Raw genomic sequence first — 18,570 nt, forward strand, 5'->3', positions numbered from 1 at the left:
GCTCACTGCAAGCTCCGCCTCCCAGGTTTCCGCCATTCTCCTGCCTCAGCCTCCCGAGTAGCTGGGACTACAGGCGCCCGCCACCTCTTCCGGCTAGATTTTTGTATATTTTTAGTAGAGATGGGGTTTCACTGTGTTAGCCATGATGGTCTCGATCTCCTGACCTCGTGATCCGCCCGTCTCGGCCTCCCAAAGTGCTGGGATTACAGGCTTGAGCCACCGCGCCCGGCCTCTAGTAGGCTTTTTAAAGGTCATTGTTCAATTCGGAAGTTGATTTATTCAGCTCATTATCGTTGGGCGTCTAGGCTATTTCTGATCATTTGGCGTTATTTACAAAAATCCCTTGAGAATGAACATTCTTGTAATAGAATATTTTTTGTACATCTTTGATTAAGTTTTAGGCTACATTCACAGACATGGCATTGCTGGGTCAAAGGAAGATGCACACTTATTCCCCCAAATTGCCTTCCCAAAATCATTAGCCAGTTTACCCTCCCCCTGACAATGTAATATAACCTGTTTTCCCTCCTGATACATGTTATTAAAATGTTTTTCAATTTATTTTAATATTTGTTTTAAAATATTTATTCTGATTTAATATATTTGTTAGTGAACTTTTTTCCACAATTTTTGGTTAGTTACGTTAGTTTTGTTGTAAACTGTTCTTTTCCACATGGTTAGCCAGTTTTTTCAACTCCACTGGTTAAATATCCTTTTACTATTGATTTTAAGTGATGCCTTTTTCATGTATTAAGTGTTTATATACTTGGTTTCATTTTTGAATTTTTTGGTTGTTCCATTAAGTTATAGCTGACTGCCACAGCACTCCTATATATTTACTGATTGTGTTATGTTTTAATATCCGAAAGAACAAAAAATTATTCTTTCTCTAATTTTTCATGGATGGCCTGATTCTTTTATATGAACTGTAGACTTCCCAAATTCTAAAATACATTATTTTGATATTTCAGATATTTCATTGGAATTTCGTTTAAGATTACTTTGGGATAAATTGTCATTTGTAGTCTTTCCATTCATGAATATGACGTCACACTAGTTACTCAAATTTTTTTTTTTTTTTTTTTTGAGATGGAGTCTTGCTCTGTTGCCCAGGCTGGAGTGCAATGGCACCATCTTGACTCACTGCAACCTCTGTCTCCTGGGTTCAAGTGATTCTCCTGCCTCAGCCTCCTGAGTAGCTGGGATTACAGGTGCATGCCAACATGTCCAACTAATTTTTGTATCTTTAGTGTTGATGGGATTTCACCATGTGGCCAGGTTGGGTCTTGAACTCCTGACAAGTGATCCACCCGCCTCAGCCTCCCAAAGTGCTAGGATCACAGGCGTGAACCACGCCCAACCTATGTAATAAACATTTGTTGAATAGGGGGATCTTTTCAAATGGAAATTATTATTGGAAACTTACAAGAAAAAAATTCTAAATTCTAGCTGTTTTCTGTTCTTCTATTAATCAGTATTTAAATATTTACTGAGAACCTAAGGAGTAATGAATGATCACACCCTCTTACGTTTTCTTAAGACATCAGTGTATAGACTAGAGCCACAAGTGTTTAAGCTCTAACAACTTATTACGGAGAAGTGAGATATCCTTTCTAGTTAAAAGGAATTTTTTGACAGTGAAGTTTCAGCTTCTTGCTTTTGTCAATAGCTTTGACACCTGGTTTCTGTGTGTATTGATTTTATGACTCAGTACTGATGTGCATGGGGGTCTTGTTTGCAAATCTATAGTTACTCTGTTTTAATTGCCTTGAAATTCTCTTCTTTAGAATCACTCAAAAAAGGGAACTTTGCCATCCCTTTGTACCTTCAATTTCTCTCTCATATCTCAGCTACCTAGAAACCATGATCTTTTCTGTAAGTTACATAGTATTGTAGAGGAAAAGACAGGTAAGGATGCCACTGCTTATTCCAAATTTAGATATTCATAGAATAAGTACCTTCCAGACCCTCAAAGAACTGTTTGTACAAGTTAATACATGAGAAGTTGACTTAGGTTATTCCTTTGATACTTACATTTCAAAACACAGGATTAGTAATACTGAGCTACTTAAGTTTGGTTCATTTACTAAATGAACATTTACCATCTCAGGCTCTATATTAGAAAGATCTTTGTGTCTATGAGGGAAAGGAAAAAATGGAGTTTTTCTTTCATAATTGAATCCGTTTTGCCTTGCACACCCCTTTGGAGCATCTAATGAAAGCAGTGGACTTCATTAGAAAAATGTACATGGGCTCAAACACATTTTTGCACAGAGAAGTTTCTGGTCTTCTTGAAACATATCTGTAAGCCCAAACCGCTGTAGGTTTTCTGAACTCCATCTAATGCAGCCAACAAAGGGGAAATTTTAAATGGGGACCTGTAACAACCTTTAACCTGCGCTCCTTACAGGTTTCTTCACTGGCTGTTCATAGCCTGCTCTGCTGGGGTTTTTTCTTCTACCCAACCATCTAAAAGTTGGACTTCCTCCAGATTCTTCCTGGGTCCCCTTCTTTTCCCCTGCTTTCTCCGGGGTCTCTTCCTTTCCTCTGGATTTAAATACCATGCTATTGTTGATGGCTGCCAGATTCATAACAGCCCAGATCTATTCTGAGAATGCTGGAATCCCATATGTAACTGCCTCCTCAAAATCTTGATTTGGATATTTCATAGATGTCACTTACATGTGGCAGATAAAAATTGTTGCAAACTTTTCATTTTTCTTTTCTTTTCTTTTCTTTCTTTTTTCTTTTTTTTTTTTTTTTTTGACAGGATTTTGCTCTGTTGCCCAATCTGGAGTGCAGTGGCACGATCATGGCTCACTGCAGCCTCAACCTCCTGGGCTTAGGTGATCCTCCCCCCTCAGCCTGCAGAGAGTTTCGGGGACTACAGGTGTGTAACACCACACCTGGCTAATTTTTTGTAGAGATGAGGGCTCACTATGTTGCTCTGGCTGGTCTTGAACTCCTGAGCTCAAACAGTCCTCCCACTGTGGCCTCCCAAAGTGTGCTAAGATTACAGGTGTGAGCCACCATGCCTAGCAGCAAACTTTTAAAAATGACAGCTCATTGGGATATAATTCACATACCATAAAATTCACTCTTTTAGAGTGTACATTTCATTGGTTTTTAATACATTGAGAGTTCTGCAGCCATCATTACTATTTAATTTCAAAACATTTTCATCACACCGTAAAGAAATCCCATATATAGTAGCAATTACTCCTCATTTGCCACTCCCCTGTGCCGCTGGCAACTACTTACCTACTTTGTGTCGCTCTAGATTCAGCTTTCTGGATGTTTCTGGGGTTTTGTTTGTTTGTTTTTGTTTGTTTGTTTTTTGAGACGGAGTTCCATTCTTGTTGCCCAGGCTTGAGTGCAATGGCGCGATCTTGGCTCACCGCAACCTCCGCCTCCCGAATTCAAACAATTCTCCTGCCTCAGCCTTCCGAGTAGCTGGGGTTACAGGCATACGCCACCACGCCCAGCTAATTTTGTTTTTTTAGTAGATACGGGGTTTCTCCATGTTGGTCAGGCTGATCTCGAACTCCCAACCTCAGATGATCCGCCCACCTTGGCCTCCCACATTGCTGGGATTACAGGCATGAGCCACCACTCCGGCCAGCTTTCTGGACATTTCAAATAATATGTAGCCTTTTTCTAGCTTCATTCACTTAGTATTGTGTTTTCAAGGTTCATTCTGTGTTGTGTGTATGAACATTTCATTCCTTTTTATGACCAAGTAATATTCCATTGTATAGGTGATACCACAGTTGATGGTACAAACATATTTTGCTGAAGCTCTACTGCATTAGTGGTGGGAAATTTAAAGCTACAGAATGTGAAAATTAGGTGATATGTGTAATTTAGATTGAATATAACATCACACATACTTATATTTAGAGTTTGAGATGATTGAAAATTGTGTTAAACTAGCTTTCACCTTTTCCAGAAGAACACAAGATATGAGACTATAGTCACTTTTTAACCTTCTGTGAAGTCTCAAACATATTTGTGATATTTTACTTTTGGAAAGATAAACTGTTTTCTTGTTTTTCTCATGTATGGTTAGCTGCATCTGTTTACCCATTTTAAATTCATTTTGTATAAAATATTTCATTGTTCTAGGACAATAGGTTTAATCCCTAATTCATATTCTAATAATTTTTCTTTTTAAAGTTTGAAATAAGGAATCATTTTCAGTGAAAAACTGTCTTTGTGCTTAAATGACATTATTTTTTTTTGACAGAAGCATTTCACTGTGTATTAAATGACATTATTGAATTACATTATAAAATGCTAAACTGTTAAGAGACAGAATTTTATTTTCTTTATACTTTGAAGTTTGGTATTCATGAATACATGAAAGCACCAAACATTTACTTTGAAGATGTACACATAAAACTGTATTTATTTGAATAAGAACATCTAAATAAATCACTAGGATCATCTAAATATTATTTTTAATTATAATTGCAGACATTAGTCTTGATTAAAAATTGTCGTCATTTTCTGGCTGGGCACAGTGACTCACACTTGTAATCCCAACTCTTTGGGAGGCTGAGGCAGTCAGATCACCTCAGGTGAGGAGTTCAAGACTAGCCTGGCAAATATGATGAAATCCCATCTCTACTGAAAATACACAAATTAGCAGTGCGTGGTGGTGGGCGCCTGTAATCCCAGATACTTAGGAGGCTGAGGCAGGAGAATCCCTTGAACCCGGGAGGTGGAGGTTGCAGTGAGCCAAGATTGCACCACTGCACTCCAGCCTGGGCGTTAAAAGCAAAACTCCATCTCATAAAACAAAGAATTTTACTCATTTTCTGAAACCATTTAGAATTTTCCCAAAATAGATCATTGGTTTTCTTTGTCATGAAGGAACATTTATAAATAAACAATAAATGGGCTTTAAAAAAGTTTAATAATTTATAAGGAAAATTTTTTTTTTCTTGGCTCACTGCAACCTCTGTCTCCCAGGTTCAAGCGATTCTCCTGCCTCAGCCTCCTGAGTGGCTGGGATTACAGGCGCCCACCACCACACCTGGCTAATCTTTTGTATTTTTAGTAGAGACGGGGTTTTGCCATGTTGGCCAGGCTGGTTTTGAACTCCTGACCTCAGGTGATCTGCCCTGCCTCAGCCTCCCAAAGTGCTGGGATTACAGGTGTGAGCCACCACGCCCAGCCAGGAAAATGTTTTTGACTATGGACATTAATATGAATAAGCTGGCTGGGTCAGGAGTTCGAGACCAGCCCAGCCAACACGGCAAAACCCTGTCTCTACTAAAAATAGAAAAGTTAAGTGGGGCGTGGTGGCGTGCGCCCGTAATCACAACCACTTGGGAGGCTGAGCAGGGAGAGTCGCTTGAACCTGGGAGGTGGAGGTTGCAGTGAGCCAAGATCATGCCATTGCACTTTGGCCTGGGAGACAGAGTGAGACTCTGTCTCAAAAATAATAATATTTTTTTAAAAAAGAATAAGCTAAGAGATTGTGGAATCTTTAATTCTAAAGAATGTAAATCATTGATGACTAATATAAAATCCAATTAAAGTGGTGTAAAGTTGACTTTGCTATTAGAAAAGATGTCTTCATGGTTAGAATTTATAATGAGGTGTGCTAATAGGTGAAATGACAGTCCCCAGTGCATGCTACCCTGTCCACCGTTAGCCTTCTAAATAGCCTTCTAACAGGATTTAAGATTAATGAAGATTTCTGGATGGAAATCTTCATGAGAGATGGTAAATCACGTTTCACTGAGATGAAATAAGGGGTATTGTTTTTAGGTTTTGTGAGGGATTGAGCAGAGGTCGGCATAGTCACTTGTTTGATTTGGTGCACATTGGTGGAGTTTTAAATGCACAGTGTGGAAGGGAATGAGCACTTATCAGAACAGAAGGAAATGTGTGGTTAAACGGTTTCAGTAGTAACTGAAGACTATTTCCCTTGGTCCAAATAGGAGGAGAAATGGAACCTTTTGTATTTTGGTTATTTTCCAGTATAAGTAGAAATTGGTTCACTGTGGTTCATTGCAGCCCTTAGCAGGAATGATTGGGTTCGGTAGTGAAGGGGAATGACACAAATATGTACCAGGAAAGCATAAATTTTTATTTATTTATTTATTTTTTTGAGACAGAGTCTTACTCTGTCTCCCAGGCTAGAGTGCAGTGGTGCGACCTCAGTTCACCGCAACCTCTGCCTCCCAGGTTCAAGCGATTCTCCTGCATCAGCCTCCCTAGTAGCTGAGACTACAGGCACGCACACCATGCCCAGCTGATTTTTTTGTTTTTAGTAGAGACGGGGTTTCTCCATGTTGGCCAGGCTGATCTTGAACTCCTGACCTCCTGACCTCCTGCCTCGGCCTCCTAAAGGGCTAGGATTACTGGCATAAGCCCCTGCGCCCAGCCAGAGGGCATAAATTCTATAAGTACTATTTTAAAGGTATCTCAGAGGTAATTTTTTATTGTGCTTATAATTATTGGCAGTCAGTTATTCTTATTAGACATCTCTAAAAGAAAAAGAATCCAAGAGACTGAAGAGACTACTGAAATGAGTTTTAAAAAAAGATGCTTCCAGCTTTTCCTCAAAATGAGAAACTATTTTACAAATTTTTATATAATTAAACAGGTAATAAATAATGTCAGATTTTAGCTCACAAAGCACTGGATTTCCCAAAGAAAATACATTTGGTGCAGGTAAATGAAAAGCCTCGTTAATAAAGACATATTTGATAATCTGCAGTTTTGAAAACTCACTGAAGAATTCCTGCTTCCTCTGCATTAAAAATATCTTGTTCAATGCAGTAAATATTAACCAATGCAGTAAATATTAACCTATGCTGGTTTATTCAGAAACTCATGTTAAACGAGGTAGAGAACACCTAAAATTACGTGTTTTGTTTATTTGTTTGTTTGTTTTTGAGACAGAGTCTAGCTTTTTTACCCAGGCTGGAGTGTAGTCGCACCATCTCAGCTTACTGCAATCTCTGCCTCCTGGATTCAAGTGATTCTCCTGCCTCAGCCTCCCAAGTACCTGGGTTTACAGGTGCCTGCCACCATGCCCAGCTAATTTTTGTATTTTTAGTAGAGACGGGGTTTCACTTTGTTGGCCAGGCTGGTCTCGAACTCCTGACCTTGTGATCCAACTGCCTTGGCCTCCCAAAGTGTTGGGATTACAAGCATGAGCCACTGCACACGGCCCTAAAATTATGTTTTTAAAAGTAACTATTAGAATGGTGTAGTATTAGGAGTGGAGAGATTGTAGAACCTGTAATAAATTTCTCTTATATTGTTTATCACAATAAAATATTCACCTCAGGATAATAGAATTAGCACCATCCTTTCTGGGTGGATACTCTTGGGAACAATTGTATTTTGAGCCAATATGAGAATTAATTTGGTAATCAAAATGATCTAAATTTGGGTATGATGTATACCTAAAGCAATTTTTAATCTAGAGTTATTTATTTACTTGAAAAAGAATGGTGAAGAAACGGTTTTTTTGTGTGTGTTTGTTTTTTGTTTTTCCAGAAGAAAAGTTAAAATGTGAAACAGAAGTTTTCTTTTTTTTTCCTCTCTCTTTTTTTTTTGTCTCCACTGTCACCCAGACTGGAGTGCAGTGGCACTATCTCAGCTCACTGCACTCTCCGCCTCCCGAGTTCAAGTGGTTCTCTTGCCTCAGCCTCCTGAGTAGCTGGGATTATAGCTGTGGTTGTAACCATGCCTGGCTAATTTTTGTATTTTCAGTAGAGATGGGGTTTTGCCATGTTGGCCAGGCTGGTCTCAAACTCCTGACTTCAGGTGATTCGCCCGCCTTGGCCTCCCGAAGTATTGGGATTACAGATGTGAGCCACTGCACCTAGCCAGGATGTAGGAGTTTTATCATAAAGCTGAAGGTTCACCAGATGGGAGATGCTTTTGGTTTCAGCAATCTTGAAGATCTTTTTAAAATTTGTTGGTACTTTTTTAAACCTCAGTACATAAAGTATAGTGAACATATTTGTCAGTGACTTGAGATGTTACCATATCCTAGGATACTCATTTTTGATATTTCTCTAATGTATAAGCAGATATACTTGTTGGATGTGAAACAATAGGAAGTCTGGCTAATTTTCTTATCTAAAGGTATTATGTGTAAGGAATAAATACATTTCCATTAAGAATTCAAGATGCTTGGTTAAGTTTATTCATTTTGTTATTTTTATTTTTTAACTTTTTAGAGGTGAGGTCTCTCTATGTTGCCCAGGCAGGTCTTGAACTCCTGGCCTCAAGTGATCCTCACACCTTGGCCTCACAAAGTACTGGGATAACAGGCATTAGCCACTGGTGCCTAGCCTTATTGTTTTAGTTGATTTTGTTATAGTGTTTACGAATTTCAACAGGGACTTGAAAGAAGTAGATTTTGGGTTAACTTACCAGTTTCGAGATCAATGATTCATACTACATGTAGTCAAACCCTGTGACCTTACAACTTTTCTACTGTATTTAAAAGACTGATTCAGCTTACTGTTGCATATTGGGAAAAGTAAAAAATAATAAATAAAAGACTGTGAAATAACTTGAATTAAATTTCATAATCCCATATAAAGGATAGCAGTGTTTTGTTCCGAATTATTTATGGACACCTAAAGATAACCACATACTACTTAATGTGATATAATAGTAAATATTATACCAGTTCAAGTTCTTTGTTTAAAAGCAGTAGAAATCAACTCTGGCTAACAAGACAAAAAAATAAAAAGAAAAAAAGATTAATTATCAGGAATCTATGAGATAGCTTATAAAACTGAAGGGAATATCAAGAGCCTGATCCTGCGTGGCTCCAGGAACCCACGTTGAGGGAAGCAGTGCATGCTCTCTTCAGAGGGTGGTGGCTTCCAATTGTTTCACATCTTTCTACCCAACATTCAAAAATCAAAGTGTCTGGCCAGGCGTGGTAGCTCATGCCTGTAATCCTAGCACTTTCGGAGGCCAAGGCGGGCGGATTTCCTAGCTCAGGAGTTCGAGACCAGCCTGGGCAACATGGTGAAACCCCATCTCTACTAAAAATACCAAAAAAAAAAAAAAAAAAATTAGCCACGCATGGTGCTTGAGCGCCTGTAATCCCAGCTACTTGGGGGGAGTCTGAGGCGGGAGAATTGCTTGAACCTGGGAGGCAGAGGTTGCAGTGAATTGAGATCGTGCCACTGCATTCCAGCCTGGGGAGCACAGCGAAACTCCATCTCAATCAATCAATCAAATTTTATTTATCTTTTCTACAGAGTTTATATAAGTAAGTTTAATCTTTTTATTTTCATGTGTCTGATGCTTTTCAATGATTTTCATCCTTTTCTGTGTCTTAGGTGTATTTGAAGGCTCCCATGATTCTGAATGGAGTCTGTGTTATCTGGAAAGGCTGGATTGATCTCCAGAGACTGGATGGTATGGGCTGTCTGGAGTTTGATGAGGAGCGAGCCCAGGTAGGGTGACGTCAGGCTTTATTGAGCATGGTCCCTTTATTTGTAGTCCCTAATCTTGCCTTTGTCTGGGGACCTATTTTACCCAATCTTTAAGTATAGAAAGTATTATGTCGAAGCAATATTGAGGAATCCTGAAAATGTTGAGACTCAAATTCTGATCCTGATTTTGGGAAACTTTTTTCTTCAGCAGTTCTAAATTTCATGGGTTATTCGTATCTGCTCAGTGGGGGCTCCAAAGTCCAGTAAGTAGTTCTTTAAAATATTTGTTCTTGATCTCTAGAATATTATGAATAGGGAAAAAAGAAAAAGCAGTTCAAAATAAAATGTAGGAGCCGCGCTTTTGGAATGGTTGAGTGAGGAGCTCAACAAGTCCTCTCCCCAGAAAGCAATGATAAAACTTGACAAAAATTGTTTAAAAAAAAAAAAAAAAGATCTGGACGTGGTGGCTCACACCTATAATCCCAGTACTTTGGGAGGCCAAGGCAGACAGATCACCTGAGACTTGAGGTCAGGATTTCAAGACCAGCCTGGCCAACATGGTGAAACCCCGTCTCTACTAAAAATATAAAAATTATCCAGGTGTAGTGGTGCACACCTGTAATCCCAGCTGCTTGGGAGGTTGAGGCACAAGAATCGCTCAAACCCAGGAGGCAGAGATTGCGGTGAGCCAAGATGGTGCCAGTGCACTCCAGGCTGGGCAACAGAACAAAAGTCTGTCTCAAAAACAACAACAACAAACCACACCCATTTAACGCCTCATGGAAGCTATTGAATCTCAGTAAGATCAGTGACTGTGGCATTTTAGTCAGGAGCTGCTCCCATTCCCCAGCTGTGTGGTCCCTCAAGTTCTTCCTGGGCAGGCAGGGTAAGCCATGAGCACTGGTAGATCTGTTGTCCTGCCAAAGAGAGCTGACTTTATTAAAAGTAGGGCTTGGGAAAAAAAAAATCCATGCCCAGGCATATTATTTAAAATGATAGAGGTCTCATTTGCAAACAATCTGGCAAAGCTAATGTTGCAGAAAGCAACGAAATGGCAGACCAGCCAGAAATTTATCAGGGAGATTCAGGGAAAGAGATAGGTAAAGTAGACCCTAGTAAGATTACACTCATGTCATCCAGAAAGCTGTATGCATGTACAAGGCTACATCTGCTCTGAAGAGAACACAGAAGGCCCTTGCATGCTACTTTTCCCTGGGTGAACACAAGATAGACTGACAAACTCCCTGAACTTTGAAAGCATTTCCCCAAGCCACACACAAGTCCAGTGACAAAAGGTGGAAGTCTGCTGGCTCAAGGTGTTTGTGTAAAACCTCTGACCAATCATTGGCTGACAGCTGAACTATGCTGATCCAGGGACAACCCCCCAGAAAGCAAGACTTAAAAAGACAGCTGTGCACAGTGACTCCCGCTGATAATCCCAGCATTTGGGGAGGCCAAGATGGCAGGATCACATGAGCCCAAGAGTTAAAGACCAGCCTGGGCAACATGGTGAGACCCCATCTCCACAGTTTTAAAAATTAACCAGGTTTGGTGGCATGTGTCTGTAGTCCTAGCTACTTAGGACGCTGAGGTGGAGGGATCGCTTGAGTCCAGGAGTTCAAGGCTGCAGTAGTGAACTATGATCATGCCAATGCACTGCAGCCTGGGCAACAGAGTGAGATCCTTTCTCTGAAAAGAAAAAAAAAGAAAAACTGAGCAGTGACATCAGAGGCTGTACACTGCTGAGGAAAACAGACTCCTCAGAATTAGTCCAGGCAAGTCAGTAAACAAACAGGTGCCAACAACAAGCTGAAAGCAAGGATCAGAAATCAGAGTTGCTACAGTATATTATCTAAATTGTCTAGGTTTCAACAAAAAGTTATGAGACGTGCAAATATGAAAATGCGACTTATACAAAGGGGAAAAAGCAAGCAATATAAACTGTCTTTGAGGGGGCGCAAATGTTGGTTCTTAGTGAGAAAGACTTCAAAGTAATTATTATAAATATGCTCAAAGAACTAAAGGAAAATTATTTCCTTTTAATATTAAAGGAAATTATGATGGCAGTGACTCATCAAGTAGAGTATATCAATAAACAGATCTAAATTATTAAGAAGTATCAAATAGAAATTCTGGATTTGAGGCTGGGTGCGATGGCTCACTCCTATAATCCCAGCGCTTTTTGAGAGGCCAAGGCGGGCAGATCACCTGAGGTCAGGAATTAAAGACCAGCCTGGCTAACATGGTGAAACCCTGTCTCCACTAAAAATACAAAATTAGCCAGGCGTGGTGGCGCATGCCTGTAATCCCAGCTATTCAGGAGGCTGAGGCTCGAGAATCACTTGAACCCGGGAGGTGGAGGTTGCAGTGAGCTGAGTTTGTACCATTGTACTGCAACCTGGGCAACAAGAGTGAAACTCCATCTCAAAAAAAAAAAAAAAAGGCTGGGTGTTGTGGCATATGCCTGCCATCAGAACTACTCAGGAGGCTGAGTTAGGAGAATAGCTTGAACCCAGGAGGCAGAGGTTGCAGCGAGCTAAGATCGCATCACTCTGCTCAAGCCTGGGCAACAGAGCAAGACCTCATCTCAAAAAAAAAAAAAAAAAAGAAAGAAAGAAATTCTGGAGTTGGAAAGTATAGTAGTAACAAAAAGTTCACAGACTAAATGGCAGATAAGAGCTGACATATGAACAAAAAAAATGAACAGAGTTTTGGGGACCTGTGGGACATCAGCACACATATTAACATAAATGTAATGAAAGTTTGGGAAAGGAAAGAAAGAGATTGAAGATACATTTTAAGAAATAATAGCCAAAAACTCTCACATTTGATGAAAAATGTTAATCTACATTGTCCAAGAAGCTCAGTGGACAAAGTAGGATAAACAGAAATCCATACCTAGTCACATTATAAACTGTTGAAAGACAGGGAATCATGAAAGCAGCAAGAAAGAGGATTCTTCACATGCAAAGGAACCACAGTAAGATTAACAGCTGACTTCTTTTGAAATCACGGAGGCCAGAAAGTTGTGGGATGACATATTAAAAACACTGAAAGAAAATGTAAAAGCAGATCGGATGCTGTGGCTCACACCTGTAATCCCAGCACTTTGGGAGACTGAGGTGGGAGGATCACTTGAGCCCAGGAGTTTGAGGCTGCAGTGAGCTATGATCACACCACTGCACTCAAGCCTGGGTGACAGAGTGAGTCATTGTCTCTTTAAAAACAACGAAAATGTAAAAGCACCTGATTATTAGCAGATATTAATGTCTTTTAATTGTTTCCCTGATATTAACCTTCTTAACAAAGTTAAAATAGTAACAGGAATATAAAGAAACTCTTTGTTGTTTCTTTGTTCTCTCTTTCCATATAGTTCTTTATATATGGAAATGTAAGAATTTTCTTTAAAGGGGATCAAAAAACGAAAACTTCCTAGTGAAAAGTTTAAGATTCAAAGTGAAAATTCTTAAGAAAGAATCCTTGGTCTGGCCCGGGTCATCCCAGTGGCACATGTCTGTAGTCCTAGCTACTTGGGAGACTGAGGCGGGAGGATCCCTTGATCCCAGGAGTTCCAGCCCAGCCTAGGCAACATAATGAGACCTTCATCTCTAACATAAAAATAAAGAATCCGTGCTCTACCTTGATTTCCACAATGCTAATCAGTTCCCAGTTCTTGCAGAAAAATAATAACCAGCAATCTAGAAGACTATTTTCTATTAAGAAGTGATAAAGCAGACTTTATTTATATAAGGAAAATTCAGATTGGATTGACTTTTAAAACTGAATTATTTTGACAAGGTGCAGTGGCTCACACTGTAATTCCAACACTTGGGAAGGCAGAGGCAGGAGCATTGCTTGGTCCCAGGAGTTTGAGACCAACCTGGGCAATGTGGCAAAACCCTGTCTCTACCAAAAAAAGAAAAAAATTAGCCAACTGTGGTGGTGTGCACCTGTAGTCCCAGCTACTCAGGAAGCTGAGGTGGGATGGTTGCTTGAACCCAGGAGGCAGAGATTGCAATGAACTGAGTTGCACCACTGCACTCCAGCCTGGGTGGCAGAGCAAGACCCTGTCTCAAAAACAAACAACAAAAACTAAAGTATTTTATTAAGATGATAGGTTAAAATTTTTAACATTTTTTTATACTTGGAGTTTTCCAAGCCTTATTTCCATAGTCCCCAAATTGAACTATATCATTACAAATTAAGTGCCATCTATTATGATAGTTTACTGCTATCACAACGGAGTTACATAATTCTTATGATAATAGGAGTTATACAGTGTATAATAAAAAAATTGAAAGCAGGTGACTCCAGCTATTTAGGTAGCAATCAGTACTTCCCTGTAGCTCTCCTTGTCCCCAGGTCATCTGCAAGATAATATAAGTAAAGAGGCAATGAAATGTAGATACTAGGGGCAGAAGTTCATAGTCGTATAATGTGAATCCTGGTCCCATCACTTACTAGCTCTTATGGACTGAATGTTTATGTATCCCATCCCCAAATTGATATGTTGAAGCCCTATTCTGTTGTTACTGTACTTGAAGATAGGGCATTTATGGAGGTAATTAAGGTTAGATAAAGGCATAAGAGTGGGGCTCTGATCCAGTAGGGTTAATGTCCTTATGAGAACAGACAGGAGGAGCTCTCTCTCTCTCTGCCATATGAGGACACAGTGAGAAGATGGATGTCTGCAAGCCAGAAGGAGGTTCCTCATGGGGAACCAAATTGGCTGGCACCTTGATCTGGGACTGCTGGTCTCCAGAAATGTGAGAAAATAAATTTCTGTTGTTTAATCCACACCATTTATGGTATTTTAGTATGGCATCCTGAGATGACTAAAACACCAGCTTTGTGATGCTGGCAAGTTATTAAATCTCTCCAGGCCTCAGATTTCTCCTTCCTAAGATGGGATAATACTGCCCACAAAATTGTGGGCTGTTGAATGGGATAGCATATGTAAAGGGCCATGCCTAGCACGGTATCTGGCATACAGTACAGTTCCTAAACAAAGACTCTTGTTTGTTACTGCTTGTACTTCAGCATTTTATACTTAGGGTTTCCACTCTTCTGCAGATGTCTGTCTTGTCTAGTAAGAGTGTAAAATCACAAAGCACGGATTTCAGCCCTCTTTCATTGGGCTGGAATAGGCCCCATCTCTAGCAAGTGAGCCTGGTGGCAGCCTCACTTCCATGTCCCAACACAGCTTTGTTTCTCTCTGCTGATCACACAGGCAGAAATAACTCTTCTAAATTAACCAGAAAACAGTTTTTTGAAAAGTTACTTAAGTTGATGGTTAATGTTTTATCATTCATAATTAATATAATTTGATATAGGATGAGAGTGACCATATTACTTATTGTCACCGAATTACTCCTAAAAGAAGGTCTTGTTTAAAATAACTGAAATTATGTAACATTTTGACCCACAAATTTATTGACCCACAAATTGATTTTATTATATTGCTAGCCCTAGAAAAATTGTTTCATTCAAAAAACACTTTCAAAAATGTTTTTAAATAAAATATGTACACATTAAAGCAAAATAAAAGTTACATCTTTATGTTAATCTTCTGAACATTAAGATTAATAAGCAGAATACTTAGTCTTGATACTTTTGCACTTTATTAGTCTCATATCTGTATCCAGTATTTTTCTGAAGAATATATAGATTTTTCAATATGGTCTTGTTTTTCTTCTCTTTTTTCTTTTTCCTTTTTTTCAGACAGAGTCTTGCTTTGTCGCCCAGGCTGGAGTGCAATGGCACAATCTGTGCTCACCGCAACCTCCGCCTCCTGGGTTCCAGTGATTCTCCTGCCTCAGCCTCCTGAGTAGCTGGGATTACAGACATGTACCACCATGCCCAGCTAATTTTGTATTTTTGGTAGAGATGGGTTTCTCCATGTTGGTCAGGCTGGTCTTGATGTCAGGTGATCCACCCACCTCGGCCTCCCAAAATGCTGGGATTACAGGTGTGAGCCACCATGTCCGGCCCCTTTTTTCTTTTCTTTTTTTTTTTTTAGTGACAGAATCTTGCTCTGTTGCTCAGGCCGGAGTGCAGTGGTATAATGACAGCTTACTACAGCTTCAAGCTCCTGCCATGCTTGGCTAAGTTTTTTTTATTTTTTGCAAAGACAAGGTCTTACCATGTTGGCCAGGCTGGTCTTGAATTGCTGGCTTCAAATGATCCTCCTGCCTCAACCTCCCAAAGCACTGGTATTATAGGCATGAGCCACTGCATCTAGCCTCTTACTTTTATTTTCTTCATAAAAGTGCCTGCAATACGCTTCAGAATTGCATGTTATAATTAGTAAATTTGGAACTGTTGACATCTTCAATTGAGTGTCTGTAAACATGTAAAAAATTGACAAAATACTCTATAACAAATGCTGAAGTATCTGGTAAACTAAGCTAAATGGAAGAGAGTCAATTCCATTTTTGAAAGATAAATTGTATATATATTTCAGCTGAAATATTTTCACAGGTATTGTCTCTGCTTTTGTCCAGAGTACCTTTCTTTGACAAGTTTGATATAAGAAAAAAGCCTGTCGAAGCTGTCTCTATTTATTATTCTGTCTCTATTTATGATTCTTCTGAAATTTTTGCCAAGTTCTGTTACTTCAGAATCAAATCATTTCCAGTTAAAAATAGGAATTCCATCCAAGATTCTTTTCCCAAAAAGAAACAGAAGACATGTGACCAGGTGTGGTGGGTCACACCTGTAATCCCTGCACTCTTGAGAGGCTGAGACAGGTGGATCACTTGAGGTCAGGAGTTCGAGACCAGCCTGGCCAACTTGGTGAAACCACGTCTCTACTGAAAATTCAAAAATATGCCATAGTGGCGCGTGTCTGTGGTTCCAGCTACTCAGGAGGCTGAAGTGGGAGAATTACTTAAACCCAGGAGGTAGAGGTTGCAGTGAGCCAAGATCGTGCTACTGCACTCCAGCGTGGGTAGCAGAGTGAGACTCCATCTCAGAAAACAGGAGGCCAGGCGCAATGGTTCATGCCTGTAATCCCAGCACTTTGGAAAGCTGAGGCAGTCAAATTACCTGAGGTAAGGAGTTCGAGACCAGTCTGGCCAACATGGTGAAACTTTTCTCAACCAAAACTACAAAAATTAGCCGGGCATGATGGAGGACACCTGTAGTCCCAGTTACTTGGGAGGCTGAGGCAGGAGAATGGCGTGAACCCAGGAGGCGGAGCTTGCAGTGAGCTGAGATCCTGCCACTGCACTCCAAGCCTGGACGACAGAGCGAGACTCCGTCTTGAAAACAAAACAGAACAAAAGAAAACACCAAACTGTTATTTGTAGAAAATGCGTGTACTTAGAAAATCTAAGATAATTTACAAACTGTTAAGAAAACTAGCCGGGCGCGGTGGCTCACACCTGTAATCCCAGCACTTTGGGCGGCCGAGGCGGGCGGATCACGAGGTCAGGAGATCGAGACCATCCTGGCTAACATGGTGAACCCCCGTCTCTACTAAAAATACAAAAAATTAGCTGGGCATGGTGGTGCATGCCTGTAGTCCCAGCTACTCGGAGGCTGAGGCAGGAGAATGGCGTGAACCCAGGAGGCGGAGCTTGCAGTGAGCTGAGATCCTGCCACTGCACTCCAAGCCTGGGCGACAGAGCAAGACTCCGTCTTAAAAACAAAATAGAACAAAACAAAACACCAAACTGTTATTTGTAGAAAATGCGTGTACTTAGAAAATCTAAGATAATTTACAAACTATTGAGAAAACTAGCTGGACGCGGTGGCTCACGCCTGTAATCCGAGCACTTTGGGAGGCCGAGGCGCGAGACCATCCTGGCTAACACGGTGAAACCCCGTCTCTACTAAAAATACAAAAAATTAGCCGGGCGTGGTGGTGCACGCCTGTAGTCCCAGCTACTCAGAGGCTGAGGCAGGAGAATGGCGTGAACCCGGGAGGCGGAGCTTGCAGTGAGCCCAGATGGCGCCACTGCACTCTAGCCTGGGCGACAAAGCGAGACTCCATCTCAAAAAAAAAAAAGAAAACTAACACATGAATTTCACAGGGTATTAGATGTAATACAAGGTCAGTACACCATCAGTTACATTTCTATATACGAGCAATAAACAAAGACAAAGGTAATACTGCAATGCAGACAAGGGCAGGGGGGCGAGGGGTAGGTCTCTTCAGTAAATGGCGCTGGGACAATAAAACATTTCTGTGAGGGGAAAATATTTCAGAGCCCCTTATACCATTCACAGAAATCAATTTCAGATGGATAGCAGTTTATAAAATGTGAAACAGTAAAGCATTTTTTTTATTTTGAGATGGAGTCTAGCTCTCACCAGGCTGGAGTGCAGTGGCATGATCTCGGCTCAGTGTAACCTCTGCCTCCCGAGTTCAAGCGATTCTCCTGCCTCAGCCTCTCGAGTAGCTGGGACTACAGGTGCGCACCATCATGCCCTGCTAATTTGTGTATTTTTAGTAGAGACGGGGTTTCACCATGTTGGCCAGGATTGTCTCAGATCTCTTGACTTCATGATGCACCCACCTTGGCCTCCCAAAAGTGCTGGGATTATAGACATGAGCCACTGTGCTCAGCCGAAACAGTAAAGCTTTTTAAAGGAAAATGAGAAGATCATTTTGTGACCTTGGAGTAGGCAAAAACTTGAACAGGACACAAAAGATGCTAAACTGTAAGTAAATGGATAAATAATGAATTATGGCAAAACCAAGAACTGTTTATCAAAAGACAGTATTAAGAGAATGTAAAGGCAACCTGAACAGTGGTGGAAAATGTTTTCTGGCAAAGGACTTACATAAAATATGTAGAGGCCAGGCGCAGTGGCTCACGCCTGTAATCCCAACACTTTGGGAGGCCAAGGCAGGCAGATCACTTGAGTCCAGGAGTTCGAGACCAGCCTGGCCATTATGGCAAAACCCCATCTCTACAAAAAAACAAAAAAATTAGCCAGGTATGGTGGCACATACCTGTAATCCCAGCTACTCAGGAGGCTGAGGCAGGAGAATTGCTTGAACCTGGGAGGCAGAGGTTTCAGTGAGCCGAGATCACGTCACTGTACTCCAGCCTGGGCAACAGAGCGAAACTCCATCTCAAAAAAAAAGTGTGTGTGTGTGTGTGTGTGTGTGTGCATAAAGAACTCTTACATT

General features: G+C 40.5%; 1 protein-coding gene across 1 annotated transcript in view; it reads left to right on the forward strand.

Annotated features, from left to right (window-relative positions):
- CBFB (core-binding factor, beta subunit) overlaps positions 1-18,570 on the forward strand; it is a 94,267-nt gene that overhangs the window by 43,731 nt on the left and 31,966 nt on the right. The window contains exon 3 of the mRNA XM_011996740.1: positions 9,333-9,449. Within this exon, the coding sequence (XP_011852130.1) occupies positions 9,333-9,449 (117 nt within the window). The remainder of the gene's footprint in view (positions 1-9,332; positions 9,450-18,570) is intronic.

Source organism: Mandrillus leucophaeus, unplaced genomic scaffold (genome assembly GCF_000951045.1).
Source record: "Mandrillus leucophaeus isolate KB7577 unplaced genomic scaffold, Mleu.le_1.0 Scaffold522, whole genome shotgun sequence".
In the NCBI taxonomy this organism is placed as follows: domain Eukaryota; kingdom Metazoa; phylum Chordata; class Mammalia; order Primates; family Cercopithecidae; genus Mandrillus; species Mandrillus leucophaeus.